The 15,867-nt window shown below is 63.7% G+C and overlaps 1 protein-coding gene across 1 annotated transcript in view; it reads right to left on the reverse strand.

Moving 5' to 3' along the window:
- Window positions 1-10,019, reverse strand: part of DLGAP3 (discs, large (Drosophila) homolog-associated protein 3) — a 12,594-nt gene extending 2,575 nt beyond the window's left edge. Inside the window, exons 1-10 of the mRNA XM_014946417.1 lie at window positions 9,080-10,019; window positions 5,078-6,161; window positions 3,984-4,189; window positions 3,420-3,486; window positions 3,053-3,287; window positions 2,275-2,615; window positions 2,061-2,146; window positions 967-1,391; window positions 555-646; window positions 258-401 (exon numbers count right to left, since the gene is read on the reverse strand). Coding sequence (XP_014801903.1) covers window positions 258-401; window positions 555-646; window positions 967-1,391; window positions 2,061-2,146; window positions 2,275-2,615; window positions 3,053-3,287; window positions 3,420-3,486; window positions 3,984-4,189; window positions 5,078-6,103 — 2,622 coding nt within the window. The 5' untranslated portion in view covers window positions 6,104-6,161; window positions 9,080-10,019. The remainder of the gene's footprint in view (window positions 1-257; window positions 402-554; window positions 647-966; window positions 1,392-2,060; window positions 2,147-2,274; window positions 2,616-3,052; window positions 3,288-3,419; window positions 3,487-3,983; window positions 4,190-5,077; window positions 6,162-9,079) is intronic.
- Between the last annotated feature and the right edge of the window lie 5,848 nt (window positions 10,020-15,867).

The raw sequence follows: 15,867 nt of genomic DNA on the forward strand, positions 1-15,867 counted from the left end.
TGGCATGCTGCCCATGCCACGCCGAGACCCTGCCTGGCCCTTTGCAGGCAGTGCTGCCCAAAAATGCCAGCCATGAGCCCACGGTGAGTGAACAGCCCCTTCTTTAGCCTCATTTTTTTTCCATCTCTGTTTTTCAAGTGTTTGCCTAAAGCAGTCACCAGCAACAGCCCAGCGGTGGCGATTTGGGTGCAGATGTGCTTGGGGAGGAAGAGGGAGGTGACAGGGGACAAGTGCCAGCAGCAGAGCCCTGTCCTTACCTTGGGCTCCACGATCTTCCACCCGTTGGCCTTGAGCTGCTGGAGCTCCCCGAACTTCATGCTGACGTCCTCAATGGAGAGCTGCAGGAGGTCCCAGAAGCCGGCCAGGTCTTGGAAGGTGGGCACGGGGAATGCGTTTGGATCCTGTGGGCACAGAGGCATGGAGTGGCATCCCCACGGGACATCAGCTCTGCTGCCCAGCTCTCCCCCGTGGTGTTACAAAGTCCCTTTTCCCCCGGTACAAGCCTCCCCCCGGCCACCATGGCCAACCCCCCGGCCCCTCTGCCCAGCACTCACCATGTTCTGCTGGCAGAGGCGGTAAAACTGCTGCACCTTCTGGGACATGAGGAGCTGGGCACTGCCCACGGCGCTCCGGATCTTCTCCAGGACTGGTGGGGGGAAGAGCAGACAGTCAGTGCTCCCGCGGGGCACAGAGCCTGTCCCACAGGGACCTGCACCCCCTTGGGGGCAGCAGGACAGCTCAGGCATCTCAGACTCCCCCAACCCATGTGGCATCTCTTCCCTCCCCCAGACCCCACTAGTCCCAGAGGGTTTCCCAGTGTTTCTTGTCCCCCACCCACCCTCTTCAGCCTTGGCAGATGAGATGCTCCAAGGGGGGAGCACTGCAGGACCACGGCTGTGCCCCCCCCAGCTCTAGAGGAGCCCCAGTCCTTCCAGACCCTGTAAACCCTCCCCCCCCCAAACTCACTCTCCTCTGGCAGATCGTAGTCCTCAGCCTCCCTCTCCATCTGCTGGCACCAGCCCTCCATCTTCTCCACCTCGGCCTGCAGCAGTTTGATGAACCATTCCCCATCGCGGTGGCAGGGGGAGGCACGGCCGGAGTCGGGGAGGCTGCGGGAGCCCCGTTCCATCCAGGCATCCCGCCGGGGCACCTCCACCGTGTCGTACTGCAGCTGGTAGTCCTCCCGGTAGGCCCACTGCCCCTGCGTGTGCACCGTCTTGTAGACGGCGTACTGCCGCCCGGACTCGGGCTCCGAGGAGTGCCGCTGGAAGGGGCGCCCGAACTGCAGGGCCTTGTCCTCGGTGGCCACAGCCAGGCCGGTGAAGCCCTCCAGCTCCAGGTCCGCCTGCACGCCCGCCGTCACGCTGTTGGAGCGCTTGAAACGTGCCCGCCTGTGGAGAGCAAGAGCGCGTGGGGACCCTCACCACCAGCGAGGACAACCCCACTGCCCCGTGTGTCCCCCCCCTGTGGGTACCATGGCGGGCAGGGGGAGGGATGGGGCTGGGGATGCCGGTCTGGATCTTGGAGCATTCGGGGACGCGGGGACAGCCCTGAGCAGCCGCAACCCGCCGGTCCCTCATTCCCTCTGCTCTTAGCCCGTTTCCATGGCTACCGGCGCTGGACCGAGGATGGAGAGGAGCGTGCACCGGGGCTGCGTGGGCACATCGCCGGAGCTCCTCTCCCACAGGCCACGCAGGTCCCACCACACGGCGCTCCCACTCTGGCCAAAATGTCATGTTTAGCTGCAGAAACAGTTTCATCTGCGCCTGGGACGAGCTCAAAGTCCAGGGCTGAGGCGCAGTGGGGGAGTCCCCAGCACAGGGTGGGAGCAGGGGACCCCCTTCCCCAGACAGTCCATTTGCAGAGGGCAAAGGGAGGGGCCAGATCCTGCCCCAGGTGGGGGCATCCAGCCTGGGAAGGGGATGGTGCTGAGCTCCGGGGGCCTCAGCCAGAGGAGAGAGGGAAAAGATGCTGTGGGGCAGCTCAGGGAGCCCCAGGGGGTCCCAATCCCCCAGCGCAGTGAGCGTGGCAGGTCTCAGCCCAGCCTGACCGTGCAGTACCTTTTGTCCTCCTCCACCTGCACCCCGATGGAATGGAACTCCCTCTGGCTCCGGCTCTCCGTATCCGAGTCGGAGATGGCCTCAACCTGCCGAGGGGGCAGAGGGAGAGCGCTGGAAGGTGGCCCCGAGAGGTGGCACGGCAGCTCGGCATCGCCCACGCCGCTGGGGCAGGCTCGGAGCTGGCTCAGAGCCCACGGGGAGGAGCGAAGCCCACCTGGACGCCGATGGAGGGACGCCACTTGCGCTGCCGAGCCAAGCTCCTCAGCTCCTCCCGGCCGGGGATGGCCTTGATGATGAGTGTGGAGGGCTTGGGAGCAGCGCGGGGCTGGACCGGGGGCAGGTCGAGGGCCACGGCCGTCACCTTGGAGCTCTCCAAGCTCTCGGCCGAGTTGCAACGGGCCGCGGCGTCTTTGGACCAGGCGGGGCTGCGGGAGACCTCGCCGGGCAAGTAGCTGTCGTGGGTGGACTCGGTGCTGCTCTGCGCCGTGACGGAGATGAGGGGTTTGGCTTTGGTTCCTGGAGGGATGGGAGGTGGAGCTTTTCTGTAACTGAAGGCTGTTGTGGGAGAGGCGCAGGATGAAAAGGCGCGTGAAAACACAGACACTTGCTCATTTCCCGCCGCGAACGGGGGCCCCAGGGGGACGGGGGCTCGCACTGAGATCTGGGCTGGAGCTTAGGGGGGCTGTTTGGCTACTTCATCCCCAGAATGGGATCGGGAACCACCCCAGATCCATGCTGGCCACGCTGCATGCAGAGGTGGGCAAATAAAGTAGAGGGAAAGAAGTGGAGGGAAGGAGGGAATGGCAGATGGGTGCTGGGGGCACAGAGCAACCTCTGGCCAGGGCTGAGCCATGAGCAGGATGCTCTTGTCCGGTGCCAGGGGCAGGAGCAGGGGTGGCAGCAGCCCTTGGTGGGTGCCCGGGCAAGCGGGCAGGGAGATACGGGGGTCCCTCGCGCGGCTGAGCCCCCACCAACCACCCCCGGGGACTCACAGGTGCTGGGCTTCAGGATGCTGCTGGTGATGGGTGGCCCGGCGGGGGCCGACATGGAGAAGAGCGAGAGGCAGTCGTCATCCTGGGAGCAGCCCGCCTGGATGGCCCGCAGGTAGCTGTGGCTCCGCATGCGGAAGCAGCCGGGCAGGTCCAGCGCCTCCACCGCCTGCGACTCCACCTCGCCGAAAACCGACTCGCAGACGGCCTCAAACTGGTGGTTGAGCTCATCGTTGATCTGGGGAGAGCGGCGGGTGAGGCTGGGGGCCCAGAGATGGGGCCGAGCGGGGCAGGAGATGCTCAGAGAGGCATCTGGTGGCCCCTCGCCCACCCCGACCTGCCCCACGGCACCCGTGGCGTGGGACCCTACCTGGCCGGTGGTGAAGGAACGCCCGTAGCCCTGTCCCCGCGGGAGCATTCGCGGTGGCGTGCAGCAGCTGGGACAGTTACAGATATATGAATCAGAATAGTGCCTACTTGCAAACCTAATGAGAGACAGTGGGAATAGAAGGGATGGCACCAAAAGCAACACATTCAAGCAGAGCATTTGGAAACGCAGCCGCAGCAATGCTCCCGCTGGCCACCACGGCTCTTAACTGCCCCAAAACACTGTCCTGGGGGTACAGACCTGTCCCCCAGACGTGCAGGACCACCAGAGAGGGTTCTGTGACCACCACAGTAGGGCTAGGGATGAAGAGCCAGCCTGTCACCCACCAGGGCTGGGTCACATCCCAGTTTTCTCCTTTTTGGACATGCCTCTCCTCCCCAGCCTTTGCTCACAGCTGCAGCAGCGGGTCCCATCCCAAAGCCCAGCGCAGCCCCGTGCCCCCCCGGTGCCCACCAAGGGCATCTGTGGCTCCCGGAGACCCCCAGCCCCAAAGCCCCCGCTGCCACCCGCGGTGCCGAGCCAGGGCTGGGAGGTGACAGCCCTTACTTGGTCCTGGCCTGGTCGGCGCTGGAGGAGCGGCGGTAGCTGTCTCGCCGCGTGGCCGCCCTGGGCAACACTTTGGCGCTGGCGTCGGAGTCGGCGCTGTCCTCGTCGCCCATGGCCTTGATGTAGCTGCCGCTGCGCATCCTCCGGCAGGGGATCTCCCCGTCCTTGCCCACCGCCGGGTACCCGCTCCACTCGTCCTGCGGCACCTGGGGCAGGAGGGAAGCGTGGGAGGAGGCAGAGGCCGGGGGTCCCACGGCCAGGACGCAGAGCCGAGCCCTGCGCTTGCCACGTGGCACGTGCCAACCCGAGCCCGGTGCGGGTGCACGGCCCAAACCCAGCGTGCACGCAAGTCCCGAGCCTGGTGGGCACGTGCCAGCGTGGCTCCCCGGCCCCAAAACACGGGTCAGGGCAGCCGCTCCCACCTCGCAGCCCCCCCGGCAGGCACGGCTGGGCCAGATCCCACCCATGCCAGTGCGGCCACCCGGATGACGTGGCGGCTGCCGGTCCCACCACGCACCGCTGACGCTGGCACCACGGGGTCCTTACCGGGCTGTGGCAGTGGGACGGCGTCCCCCACGCCCCGTGGGGAGGGTGTCGGGGCTGTCACCCTGTCCCAGTGCCCCCACTGCTGGCACAGAGGGGCCCCGGCCACCCCTCGCCCCCGGCCAGTACGGCATGTCAGCTCACTGTCTCCTTCCCCCGGGAAAGGGAGAGAAGAGTTAATTAGTTTTTAATTGGAAGGGAGGGTGACCTAGAAGGGAGCCCGGTGACGAGGCAGGCTGTGGCACCCGGCCAGGCACAAGCGGGATAAAAGCCATGAGGAGGGAGCGGGCACAGGGCCACCAGCGTCCCCGAGCCAACAGAGCCGGTCTGACCCCAAACCCAGCGGCCACGGGGGCAGGAGGTGGCGATTGGGACTTCGCACTGGTGAGGGGACAGTGGGACCACCAGGTGCTGGGGACACGGAGAGGAGCTGGAGCATCCCCGCGCCACCCCGGGCTGCCAGGATGGAGGGTCCCAGCCCCGGCTCGCCCCACGGCATCGTTGGCTGCAGTCCCCGAGGTGGCAGCCCCCGGCGCTGCCTGGCCCCTCACCTGCAGGTACTGGTATGCTCGGTCTTTGGCCTTTGCCTCCTGAAGCATCAAGGTCTTCTCGGTGCCGCCGGCGCTGGGGTAGGCTTCACGAGCCTGGCTGACGGTCATGGTGTGCCAGGCGCTCCTCTTGAGCGTCTGGCCATCCAGAGACATGGACATGCCGGCACAGGCCAGGCATTTTCCTTCCCCGCCGCCCTTTAGACTCTTCAAGGTCAAGTCTCTGAAGGCACTTTCGGGAGCGTCCACGCAGTACTGGGTGGCCTGGTCGGCGGCGTGCCGGCCGGACACCATGTAGCTGCTGTCGCTGTCCAGGTTGTCGTCGGAGCTCCACCAGCCCATCATCTTGGACCGGTGCCGGGAGTCCACCTTGCGGTCCTTGCTCTTGCTGCGCTTGCCGTGGCGGGACTGGTGGTGGTGGTGGTGGTGATGGTGGTGGTGGTGGTGGTGGTAGCCGTCCCCGCGGCCGTCCATCTTGGTGCCGTTGTAGTCCCGCTTGGCCGGCGCCTCCAGGGAGTGGGACTTGGCGAAGAGCTTCTGGACGGAGTGGACGAGGTGGCGGATGCGGCTGGGGCTCTCGCTGCGGGGCTCGGCGCCGCCGGCCCGCGGGTACTGCAGCGTGTGGAAGCCGTCGTGGTGCAGCGGCAGCTGCTTCTCGAACTGGTCCAGCAGCGTGGGGGGCAGGCGGTTGATCTTGCTGGCGGGGTGGGCGGTCGCCATGCATTCGTCGCAGGAGTCGTAGGGCTGCTGCTGCGCGTGGTGCATCCTCGGGAAGGTGCTGCTGGCGCTGGCGGAGGGCGGCTCGCTCAGGGGCCCGCCCGGGCACTCGCTGGCCGCGCCGGGGCTCCGCGCCGGGCAGTAGGGATGCTCCAGGGAACAGGGCTCGCTGGGGCTGAGGAGGTACGGCGGCCGGCCCTCGGGGCCGTGCGGGACGTAGTTGGCGGGATGCTGGCAGTCCTCTGGGATGCAGCGGCAGCGGTGGCCGGAGGAGGGCTGTGCCTGGCTACGCTCCCCATGGTAGCCCTTCATGGTGTCAGCACCCGCCCCGTAGCCTCGGCATCCTGCAGGGTTGTCCCTGCGGGCTCACCTGTGGGGACAGGGACAGGCATGGCGTCACACTCCCCTTCGTGCCCCCCCCTCTGCTGGCAAAATGTTGGGACCACCCCATGGGAACTGACTGAGGGTGCTGGGAAGCTCCCAGGGAAGGATTTGGCCCCAGCCGAGCCCCTGTGAAGCCAGGCTGGGGTGCCAAAACCCTGGTTCCCCATGGGACGAGGGGGGCACGGCACTGGGACCAGGCACCCAGGGTCACCCCTGGCTCGGCAGCTGGGAGAGGGCAGCACCAGGCTGGAACGGGGAGGAGAAGCACCGCTGGCAGCGATGCAGGCAGCGCGGGGCCTGTAGACGGCGAGGGAGGACACGCTGCCATCAGAAACTTGTTTTCTTCTCCGACACCAAATATTATGAAGTGTTTCTGCATTAGGAAAGCGGTTCTGGCTGAGTTTTTCTGCCGTTGCGATTCACAGAGCCGCTAATGAGCTGCCGCGGGGTGTGGGGAGGGGGGGGCGCGCTCTGATGTCTCCATCCAGCCCATCCTCCTCACGCAGCCCCGGCTGCTGTGCCCAGCCGCCGATGGAGACCCACCACCAGCCATCCCACCAACCTTCCCCAAGCCCCACTGGCCCCACGGATGGAGAGCCAGGCAGCCCCACATGGAAGCAGGAGGATGGATGGCGTCGAGCCGGGCTGAGCCCCACGCCGGCTGCGGTGCACACCCGCGGAGGTTTGTCTTCCTTACTGTCCCTCAAAGGCTCTGCCTTGGGTATGACTGTAAATGAGGAAATTACTTATTCTCCAGTGTAGCTCGGCTAATTAACAGGCATCATTAACTCTCCTGCTATCACAGTTGGGCAGGGTGCTGCGGGCAGCCCGGCTCCGAGACCGGCTGCGGGGGAAGGTGACCGCGGGATGGTCCCCGTGTGACACGGGGTCCGTGGGACACGCAGGGGTCGGAAACCGGGGATGCTGGCAGGGCTGAGGATGCAGGGGATGGAGGGGCCTCGTGCCCGAGGAGCGCCAGGAGCAGAGCAGGGCTGGGGGGCGGCGGGCAGCAGACGGGGCCGCGGCAGCGCCCGGGGAACGTGTCTGCCCTCATCAGCCTCCACCGCCGCCTTCTTCCTTCCCGGCTTCAAGGCTGGATGGCTCGGTCCTGCACCTCTTCCCCCCCGCCCCCCCGCCCTCACAATCGCGCTCCTGCTCTAACGAGGCTCCCTAATTACTGCATCTTAACCGAAGGATGCTGCAGCCGCTTGCAAAGAGAAATGCCTCTCCCCTCCCGGGAGAGCTGCTACGAGGAGGGGGCACAGCGGTGTGGGAGGGGGCTGCCTCCCCTGCCCCAGCATCCAGCTGGATGGACGGATGGATGGATGGACGGACGGACGGACGGACGGACGGACAGACAGACAGACAGACAGACAGACGGGCTCCCAGCCCCAGCTTTGCCTCCACCAGCTGAGCTATCGTCTCCTGTTCAGGGAGGAAAGCTCTCAGCTGATCCAAATATTGCTGCTGCAGCAGGAAGAAGAAGTCAAAACAGCTGAGCAGCCCGTCACCACCAGCCCGGCGGGCTTTTGTGCTCTGCTGGTGGAGGAATTACACAAAGCTGGGCCCTGTCACCACACTGGCAAGGCACTGCCACCGCTCTCCTGCAGCCACGGGGTGCGGGACGGGACAGAGGATGGGGACACACCATGGCAGAGGATGGGGACGTGTGGCAGAGGATGGTGACACGCCGTGGTGAAGGATGCTACATCCCAGCCAGCACCAGCTGGTTGTGGGGTGTGGGACGGGACAGAGAATGGGGACACACCATGGCAAAAGATGGAGACGTGTGGCAGAGGATGGGGACACACCGTGGTGAAGGATGGGGACACGCCGTGGTGAAGGATGGGGACACGCCATGGTGAAGGATGAGGACACACCGTGGTGAAGGATGAGGACACACCGTGGTGAAGGATGGGGACACGCCATGGTGAAGGATGGGGACACGCTGCAGTGAAGGATGCTACATCCCAGCCAGCACCAGCTCACCAAAGCCACGCAGGTGCCTGCACCCTGTCCAGGGACCACCAGTCCCCCCACGGGCAGCCTGGAGATGGGGAAGGGGTCGGGAGCAATCCCGTGGGTCTCAGCACAAGCCAAAGGTCCACATCCCCATGTCCCATGGGGGATGGCCATATGTAGAGGGCAGGAAAAGCCACCCAGCCCACTCCTCATCCCCATCCAGGGTGGGCAGCGCAGGCGGGGGGCTCGGTGTGGGGCAGGGGGGGCTCGGTGTGGGGCAGGGGGAGCTGGTTGGAGTGTGGCTCATGGGCAGACAGAGCAGCCGAGAGCTGGAGCTGCTTCGAACTCACGACAGCTCACGCCGCGCGGCCCTCGGGAAGGAGGGGACGTGCGACACCGAACCGCAGCCTCAAAACGGGGGGAAATACCCAGCCCGGCTGAATTTTGTGCCATTTAACACCAGGGTAATTACCACCAGTGGGAACCTACCGCCCACACAATTATGTGCTAGGATAAACTGGAAGAGCGTAATTACCATTACAAATAACTCACTTCTTGCCTTTATTGCCTCCAAAGCCTGGAGAAACTCCCACCAGCAATTCCCCCCTCTGCCACCTTCCCCTCTGATGCCTGTTCCTGCCACATCTCTCCCTCCCATGAGGGTCAGCAGAGGGAGGAGAGGGGCCCACAGCCCCTCCCCTCTCCCCGTGCCAAAATTTGGCCCCTTTGCTGCATTTCCCATCGGGGCACTTGGCAGAGGTGGTTCTGCTTCCCAGCAAACCGCCCTGGCGCGGGGCAAAGCTGGGCTTTCCAAGATTTCCAGGTCAAACCCCAAGAGCTGGGGTTGATGACTCCATGCCCAGGGTGTCCCGGCCCCCCACCCTTCCCAAGCAGCCCCCATGGTGGGCAGTGGGTGCTGGGCAAAAAGTGGATGGCACTTACCGCCCGGCGCTCAGGGGGATGCTGTCCTCATGGCCCCGGCCGGCGGCGGCTCCTCCACGCTGGGTCTCCTGGGGGCAGCAGGCTCTGGGGGAGCAACATGAGGGGGATGAAGGGCAGGGAGGAAGAATGAGGGTGTTCCTCCCCCGAAACAGCCTGACCCCACTCCCTGTGTATTTTTTTAGCAGCTCAGCCTTCCCTCCTCCCCTGAGGCCACCCCGTGGGCAGCGCTGCCTGCACCGGTAGCGATGGGGACGGCTCTGCACGGCCGCCGACACGTGTTTTGCCCAGCTTAGCCCCAAAACCATCCCCGGCCCCATCCTCTTATGCAATTCCCTGCCAGCGGGTGCCGGAGCCGGCCCAGCGGCCACCTTGCCATTGACTTTGATTTGCTCTGGATCCGGCCATATGCTCCACAAAGCCTCCTCCCGCCACCCCAGCTCTCCAGGGTGAGCAAAGGGATTTTTTTTTCCCAGCCCCCAGCCCGGCCGAGGCACGAGCTCGGCCCGTTCTGCTTTGCAAATTAGCACGAGGTTTTGCCAGCGCGGGTCCTGCTGGGGATCTTTATGGCTGGGGATGAAAGCAGGAGAGAACAAACACGCAGCGTGAGCGCCCGGCACCGCGCGCGAGCTGGAGCCTGGGAAAGCAAAAAAAAAAAGAAAAAAAATAAAATAAAGTGGTCTTCCCACTTAGGAGCTGAGCAAATTTGATCTGCGGTCGTCGGAAGAAAATAAATATGGAATACCGCCAGGTCGTTTCCACCGCGCTTTTAATCTATTTACTTTTTCCCAACTCGTTGTAAGCGAGAAGGATTGTGGAAAGCAAACATTTTATTTTATTACTAATTGCTCTGTTATTTTATTAGGCTGTATTAGTAAAATTTACTCAGCCTGGAAAAAAAAAAAAATAAATAAAAGAGGGGCTTAGTAAGAGATCGCCTAATTTAGTACATAATTCTGCGCCGAGTCATTATTTTCTTAAAAGTTGAATTAGCTGAAAGCAGCTCACCGATGGTTCATTAGCTGTGTCAGGCGGGGAAGAGTGTTGTCAGGGAGAGGTTTGTCACCAGGGGAGGTAAGAGCTGGGAAGGGAAAAGGGAAAGAGAAAGGGGAAGGGGAAAAGGGGAAAGGAAAAAGGGAAAGTGGAAAAGGGAAAGGAGAAAAGGGGGAAGGGGAAGAGGGGTGATCAGGATGCAAAGATGGCAGCAAACGTGCTCAATGCAATCAGGAAACCCAATCTGTTAATGAGAGAAAACCAGGGTAGCGCTGCCTGGGGAAGGTTGCGAGGGGCAGGAACCAACCGGCCGCTGGTGTAAATAAGGGATGAGGTAGAGATTTTCTAAAAAGTCATGAAGGACAAATACCAGCTGAAGAATTGCAAATGTGGGCGGCGCAAGAAGCGTTTACCGAGGTCCCTACGAGGGGCCGGCAGCACCGTGCTGCCCAGCATGGCCAGTGGGCACCCTGATGCCAGGGGGGCATCTCCCCTGGCTCAGCCCTGTCCCAGCACATCCCTCCTCACCCAGCACGGGCACTTCATGGGCACCACGGTGCCCCGGGGCTCAAGCCCAGTGCTGCCGCCCCGCTCCGTGCACGGGGGAGGCTGAGGACAGGCCGGACGTCGGGAGGGGCAGGTTATTAGGCACATGATTAATTTAGGCACATGATTAATTTTGGCACCGGCACCGGCTGCCTGACAGCTCCTTCTCCAGGGCTGGGGAGAGCGAGCGCGAGAGGTGCTGCCTCTGCTGATGCAGCGGTTGGTGGGATGAAAAATCCTGCAATGCAGCACTGCTTCTTAATGAGCCATTTGTCTTTGAGTCTTCTTGACTCATTACCGTGCCGGGAGAGGGATGGGAGTTGCCCCAAGTCCCCATCTGAGCAATTACTCCTGGAGCAGAGCGAGGAAATACGGCCACGACGCGCCCCAGCTGCCAGGGATCCCGGCACGGCCGCCGGCACCGGGACTCCCCGCCGCAACACAGGTGACTCCGGCCACCATCACCTCGGGGGGAGCGGGACCCCCTGCCCTGCACAGAATGCACAGCCCAGCACCGCCTGCCCGGACACCCTTGTTCCCCTGGGGCAAGAGCCATGGTCCTGGGCCAGGGCGTGCAGGGGAGCCAGAGCATCCCGGAGCTGGAGGGAGCCAGAGCATCCCGGAGCTGGAAGGAACCAGAGCATCCTGGAGCTGGAGGGAGCCAGAGCATCCTGGAGCTGGAAGGAGCCAGAGCATCCCGGCGCTGGAAGGAACCAGAGCATCCTGGAGCTGGAAGGAGCCAGAGCATCCCGGAGCCGCCGGGACAAAGCCAGGGAGAAGAGGGCCTGGTGCTCCATCCCTGCAAAGCCCAAACCTGGATCTTGATGGAGGAGCCACTTCTTCTAAAGCCCTCTACAAGTGGGGAGTAGCCAGGGCTGGCAGCCAGAGCCCACAAAGAAGTTGGCCAAGAAGGAAAGAGGTGGCCCAGAGGAGAGGAGAGGCCATGCCATCCCTGGGTGGGCATGGGCAGGGGCAGGACTGGCCGGGATGACCTTCCCCAAGGCACCTCTGCTCATCCTGCCCACGGGAGCTGGGACATGGCACGAGAGGAGCCGGCTGCCAGAGGTGGGATCCCACAGCCTGACCATCAGGAATGCACCCAACTGAGTCAGGAGACCACCCCGGAGGGTCCCCCCAGGCCAGGAAGGGCCCCGGGGACCCCAGCCCATGCCAGCTGGCACAGGGTTCATGGGCGCTGTGCCGCACGGATGAGCACCCATCACTGGTTATGCCCATGGACAGCTTCCCTCCCACGGACCTGCTCAACATCTGCCTGTGCTGCCCGGGGCTGGCAGCAGCCCCCAAGCTCCCCGGTGCCCCTCCAGCGCTTGGTGGAACGGGGGGACGTGCAGGTGACCCCGAGGAGCTCAGCAGGACGGAGAGCTGACACCACACCACTGCAACCAATGTTCACCTGCAGCAACGGGAAGGGATGAGCAGGGGCATCCCCCCCTGCCACGGTCATCCTGCCTATGTCCCCACCGGGCACCCCGCTCCAGTGCCCAGCAGAGCCCCAGGTGGGTGCTGGGCTCTGGGCATCCTCAGGAGTCAGACCTGCCTCTGCCAGAGGACTCTTTCCAGGATTCTGGGGACCATGGCAGCCCCCCAGGTGCTGCCAGACGTGCCAGGGCCCCCAGTTGGCAGCGGTGCTGGGTGAACCCCATTTTCATTTCGCCCTCCCCACCCGCACACATCCCGCTCCGCGGCAGGACAGTCCCTGCTGCCCGGCCTTAAAAAGCCACTTATCTCCCGGGCCACGCGGTGTAATGACTTAAGCCGGGGATCGCTCCAAAGCTGCTTTGGTGAGCTCGGGGTGGCACAGCATCAGCGCTGAGCCTGGCAGCGGTGAGGAGCTCTGGCCACCCCCTGCCCATCCCCACTGAGCCCCTCCATCCCTGGCTCTGCTCCCACCGGGCACTCGGCCCTGCCAGAGCTCTCATCCCACAGAATCACAGAATCCCAGAATCTTCTGGGTTGGAAGGGACCTTAAAGATCATCTTGTCCAACCGTCAACCTGACTGACAAAAATAGACACCCACACAACAAACAAGGAGCATCATCACTAAACCAGACCTCCCAGCACTACATCAACCCGGCTTTTGAACACCTCCAGGGATGGGGCCTCAACCACCTCCCTGGGCAGCCCATTCCAATGGCTGAGAACCCTTTCAGTGAAAAAATTTTTCCTAAATATCCAGCCTGAACCTCCCCTGGGGCAACTTGAGGCCATTTCCTCTTGTCCTGTCGCCTGTGACTTGAGAGAAGAGAAGAGAACCTGCATTTCCCCACCTGCATTTCCCCACATCCCGCTGTCCCTGGCACACAGCACCCTCCGCTCCCACCTCAAAGAACACCCACCCAAACCAGTTCCCTCCACAGCACCGTCCCGTCCCACAGCTCTTCCTGCAGCGGAGCCCCAGGAACCGGGGTTTCCAGCAAGCAGGACCTGGGAATGGCGAGGAAGAAGAGCTCACGGTCCCTGGGCTGGCAGGGATGCTCCGGGGCACCGTGCCCCATTCCCAGGCTGGATCCCACCCCCGGGGTCCCTCGGGGCCAGGGCTGGGATGGGCACAGCGAGCCTGGGGCACGGCACAGCCCGGCTCACCAGTGGAGAACCCAAACTGCCGCTTTAATGGATGGGCTTAATTTGCAAAGCTGATGAAAACCTAAATATTTAAATACATAATTCTGCACAATGCTCTTAGCGCGGGCCCGGAGCTAAGCAGCGAGGGGGGGGGGTACATGGCTGGGGAGCTGGGAGCATGGCAGGGATGGGGAGCACTTTGGTGGGACCACGTTGGTCACCCGGGCACTGGTATCCCCACCACGCACAGCGTGGGGACGGTGCACGTCCTCACCCCCCTGGCAGGCATCGTGGGCAGGGAGGGTGCCATGGGGTGCTCTGCCACATGCCCCGGGGTCCCGCTCTGCCACCAGCCCCCAGAGCATCCCACGGGGAGATGTGGGGAAAGGGGAGCGTGGTCCGAGCCGGGGAGCTGAAAAGGGTGGTGGGACAGGCCCCCGCAGAGATTACACCACCGATATTCCTGCTACAAGAGCTTAGAGATAAAAGAGATTTTGCAGGATTTACCAGCAATACAAATTGAATATTTAATTTTAGCTGCAGGGGAGGAGCGGGGCTTGGCCCCGGGGCACGTGGAGGTGTGCGGGCGGTGGGGCCAGGGGCTGCCTCCTGGGGAGGCGTTTCCAGCTCTCAGGGGGGGGGAAACTGATGCCAGGGCTGTCCCCGGAGGGCAGGGGGGGGCCAGGCAGAACCATTGCTGGTGGGACTGGGCACTCTCTGCCCACCCTGCCCCTAATCCCACCAGCCACTTGCTGGCTGCCAACTGCATGGCACAGGCTCTGCCACCACGTGGGAGCTCCTGAGGGACCGTCCCCGGATGAGCCACGTGCACGGTCCCAGTGCCAGGGATGCTCCGGGGGGGGCTCAGGACGGGGTCTGGCCCCCACATGCTACCCATGGGCCAGCCCAGAGCCACCACTTGGCTGCTGCCTGCTTCACCATGCTCCCCCCTGCCCCGACGAGGATGTCCCCATCAAGGCTGTCCCTGGACGAGGCTGTGTGCCAGCCAGAGCACGGGCTGTGCCAGGGAACAGGGCTGGGGGCAGCGGGAAGGGATGACAGAGCTGAGCATCCTCCGGGGTGGGGTGGAGAAACCCCAAAGGGGACCTGGCCACCCCCTGCAAGGTGCCAGGCAGAAGGAGCCTCCCCCCCGTGCCCCACGGGGCTGCCAGCTGGCCCTGAGCCCCGACACGGGGGTCCCCATGGTGCCACCGAGCCAGGTGCCCATCCTCCCTCGCCGCAGCATGGCCTGGCGCGGGTGCTGCTGTGGGGCGGGCTGGGGGAGGACGGCGGAAGATGAATGAGGGAGTCGGGAGGCTAATGGCATTGTCTGGAAAGTAGGTCGTGTGCTGAGCAAAAAGATATTTATATCAAAGCTCGTTCCCCTGCAGAAAGCTCCCGAGCTGGGCGCAGGCAGCACCACGAGCCCACAGCCACGGCACCCCCATGTCCCCACAGGACCCCCTGCCCAGACCCACAGCCAGCTCTGCCACCCTGGGTACCCGCATCCCACCACCTGCTCATGGGGTGGCCGTGCCAGTGGTGAAGGTTTCCCGATGGAGCAGGAGCCACGGCAGCTCTTTCCCTCTTGCTGACCTGGCTGCAGGCGCTGGGTGACGAATGGCACCGGGTTATTTTTATTTTAATGTAACCTTTGCCAAGGTGTAATATTCCTGCAGATGCTCCCCCGATGGGCACAGCGGGTCCTGCCCAGCCCTGTGCTGGCTGCAGCACCACAGCCCTGCACCCTGCCCTGCTCCTCACACCCTGCATCACTCCTGTCCTGAGTTTCAGCCAGGCCTCAGCCTCACTGTAAACCTCAGCTACCTCTTTCCCTGCTGAGGGGAGACCCACGCTCCAGGACCCCTCCTACACACCTCCGAACTTCCCCAAAAAGCCAAGAAATCACCCCAAAGAGCCCAGATGGAGCTGCCAAGAGGTTTTGCCCCCTCCAACCATTCTGCCCCAAAGGCTGTGGCCACGTCCCAGCCAGCAGCCACAGGGTCATCCAGCCCCTCTCTCCTGTCCTGATCCCTGTCCCCATCCCTGTCCCCATCCTGCACCCCGGCAGCCTCGGATCCGGTCCGGGAGCAGGTTCATTTCCCGTAATAGCTGTGTCGGCTGAATTTACAGCCTCGCTCCAAGTTATTAATAATAATGGCCTCACTCTTAAGTAGGGCTTTTCATCTGCCTCAGAGCCCTTTCCAGAGGACGTCTGCAGCATTATCACCATTTTATTCTCATTTCAGCGAGCAGGAGAGTGAGAGGGAGAAGGGATGGCCGTGTGGGCAGCCGGGTGGGGGTGTGCAGGGTACGACCCCCCAGGAAACCCCCCAGGGAGGCTGGAAGGCCCCGGCCCGACGGGAGGCAGCCCCCGCGCTCGTGCCAGCCGCGCCGCAGTGATTTACACCGGCGGCGAGCCCGGGCCCCACCGTGCTGATAAATCCACTTCAGGCAGCAATAAACCAGCAGCACCGCATGGGTAATCCGCAGCGCTCCCACCGCGGTGACAAATCGAGGGGGCACGGAGCTCCCTCCGCCAGCACTCACAGGCTGGGGCTGAGAAACCCCAGTCTGGCGTCAGCAGGGGCGCGGGGAGGTCTCTGGCGTGGAAATCCCCCACCCTGGCCAAGCCACAGCCGGAGGGGTGGGTGCCACCGGGCACCCC

This window comes from Calidris pugnax, unplaced genomic scaffold, assembly GCF_001431845.1.
Source record: "Calidris pugnax isolate Ruff unplaced genomic scaffold, ASM143184v1 scaffold113, whole genome shotgun sequence".
NCBI classification, from domain to species: domain Eukaryota; kingdom Metazoa; phylum Chordata; class Aves; order Charadriiformes; family Scolopacidae; genus Calidris; species Calidris pugnax.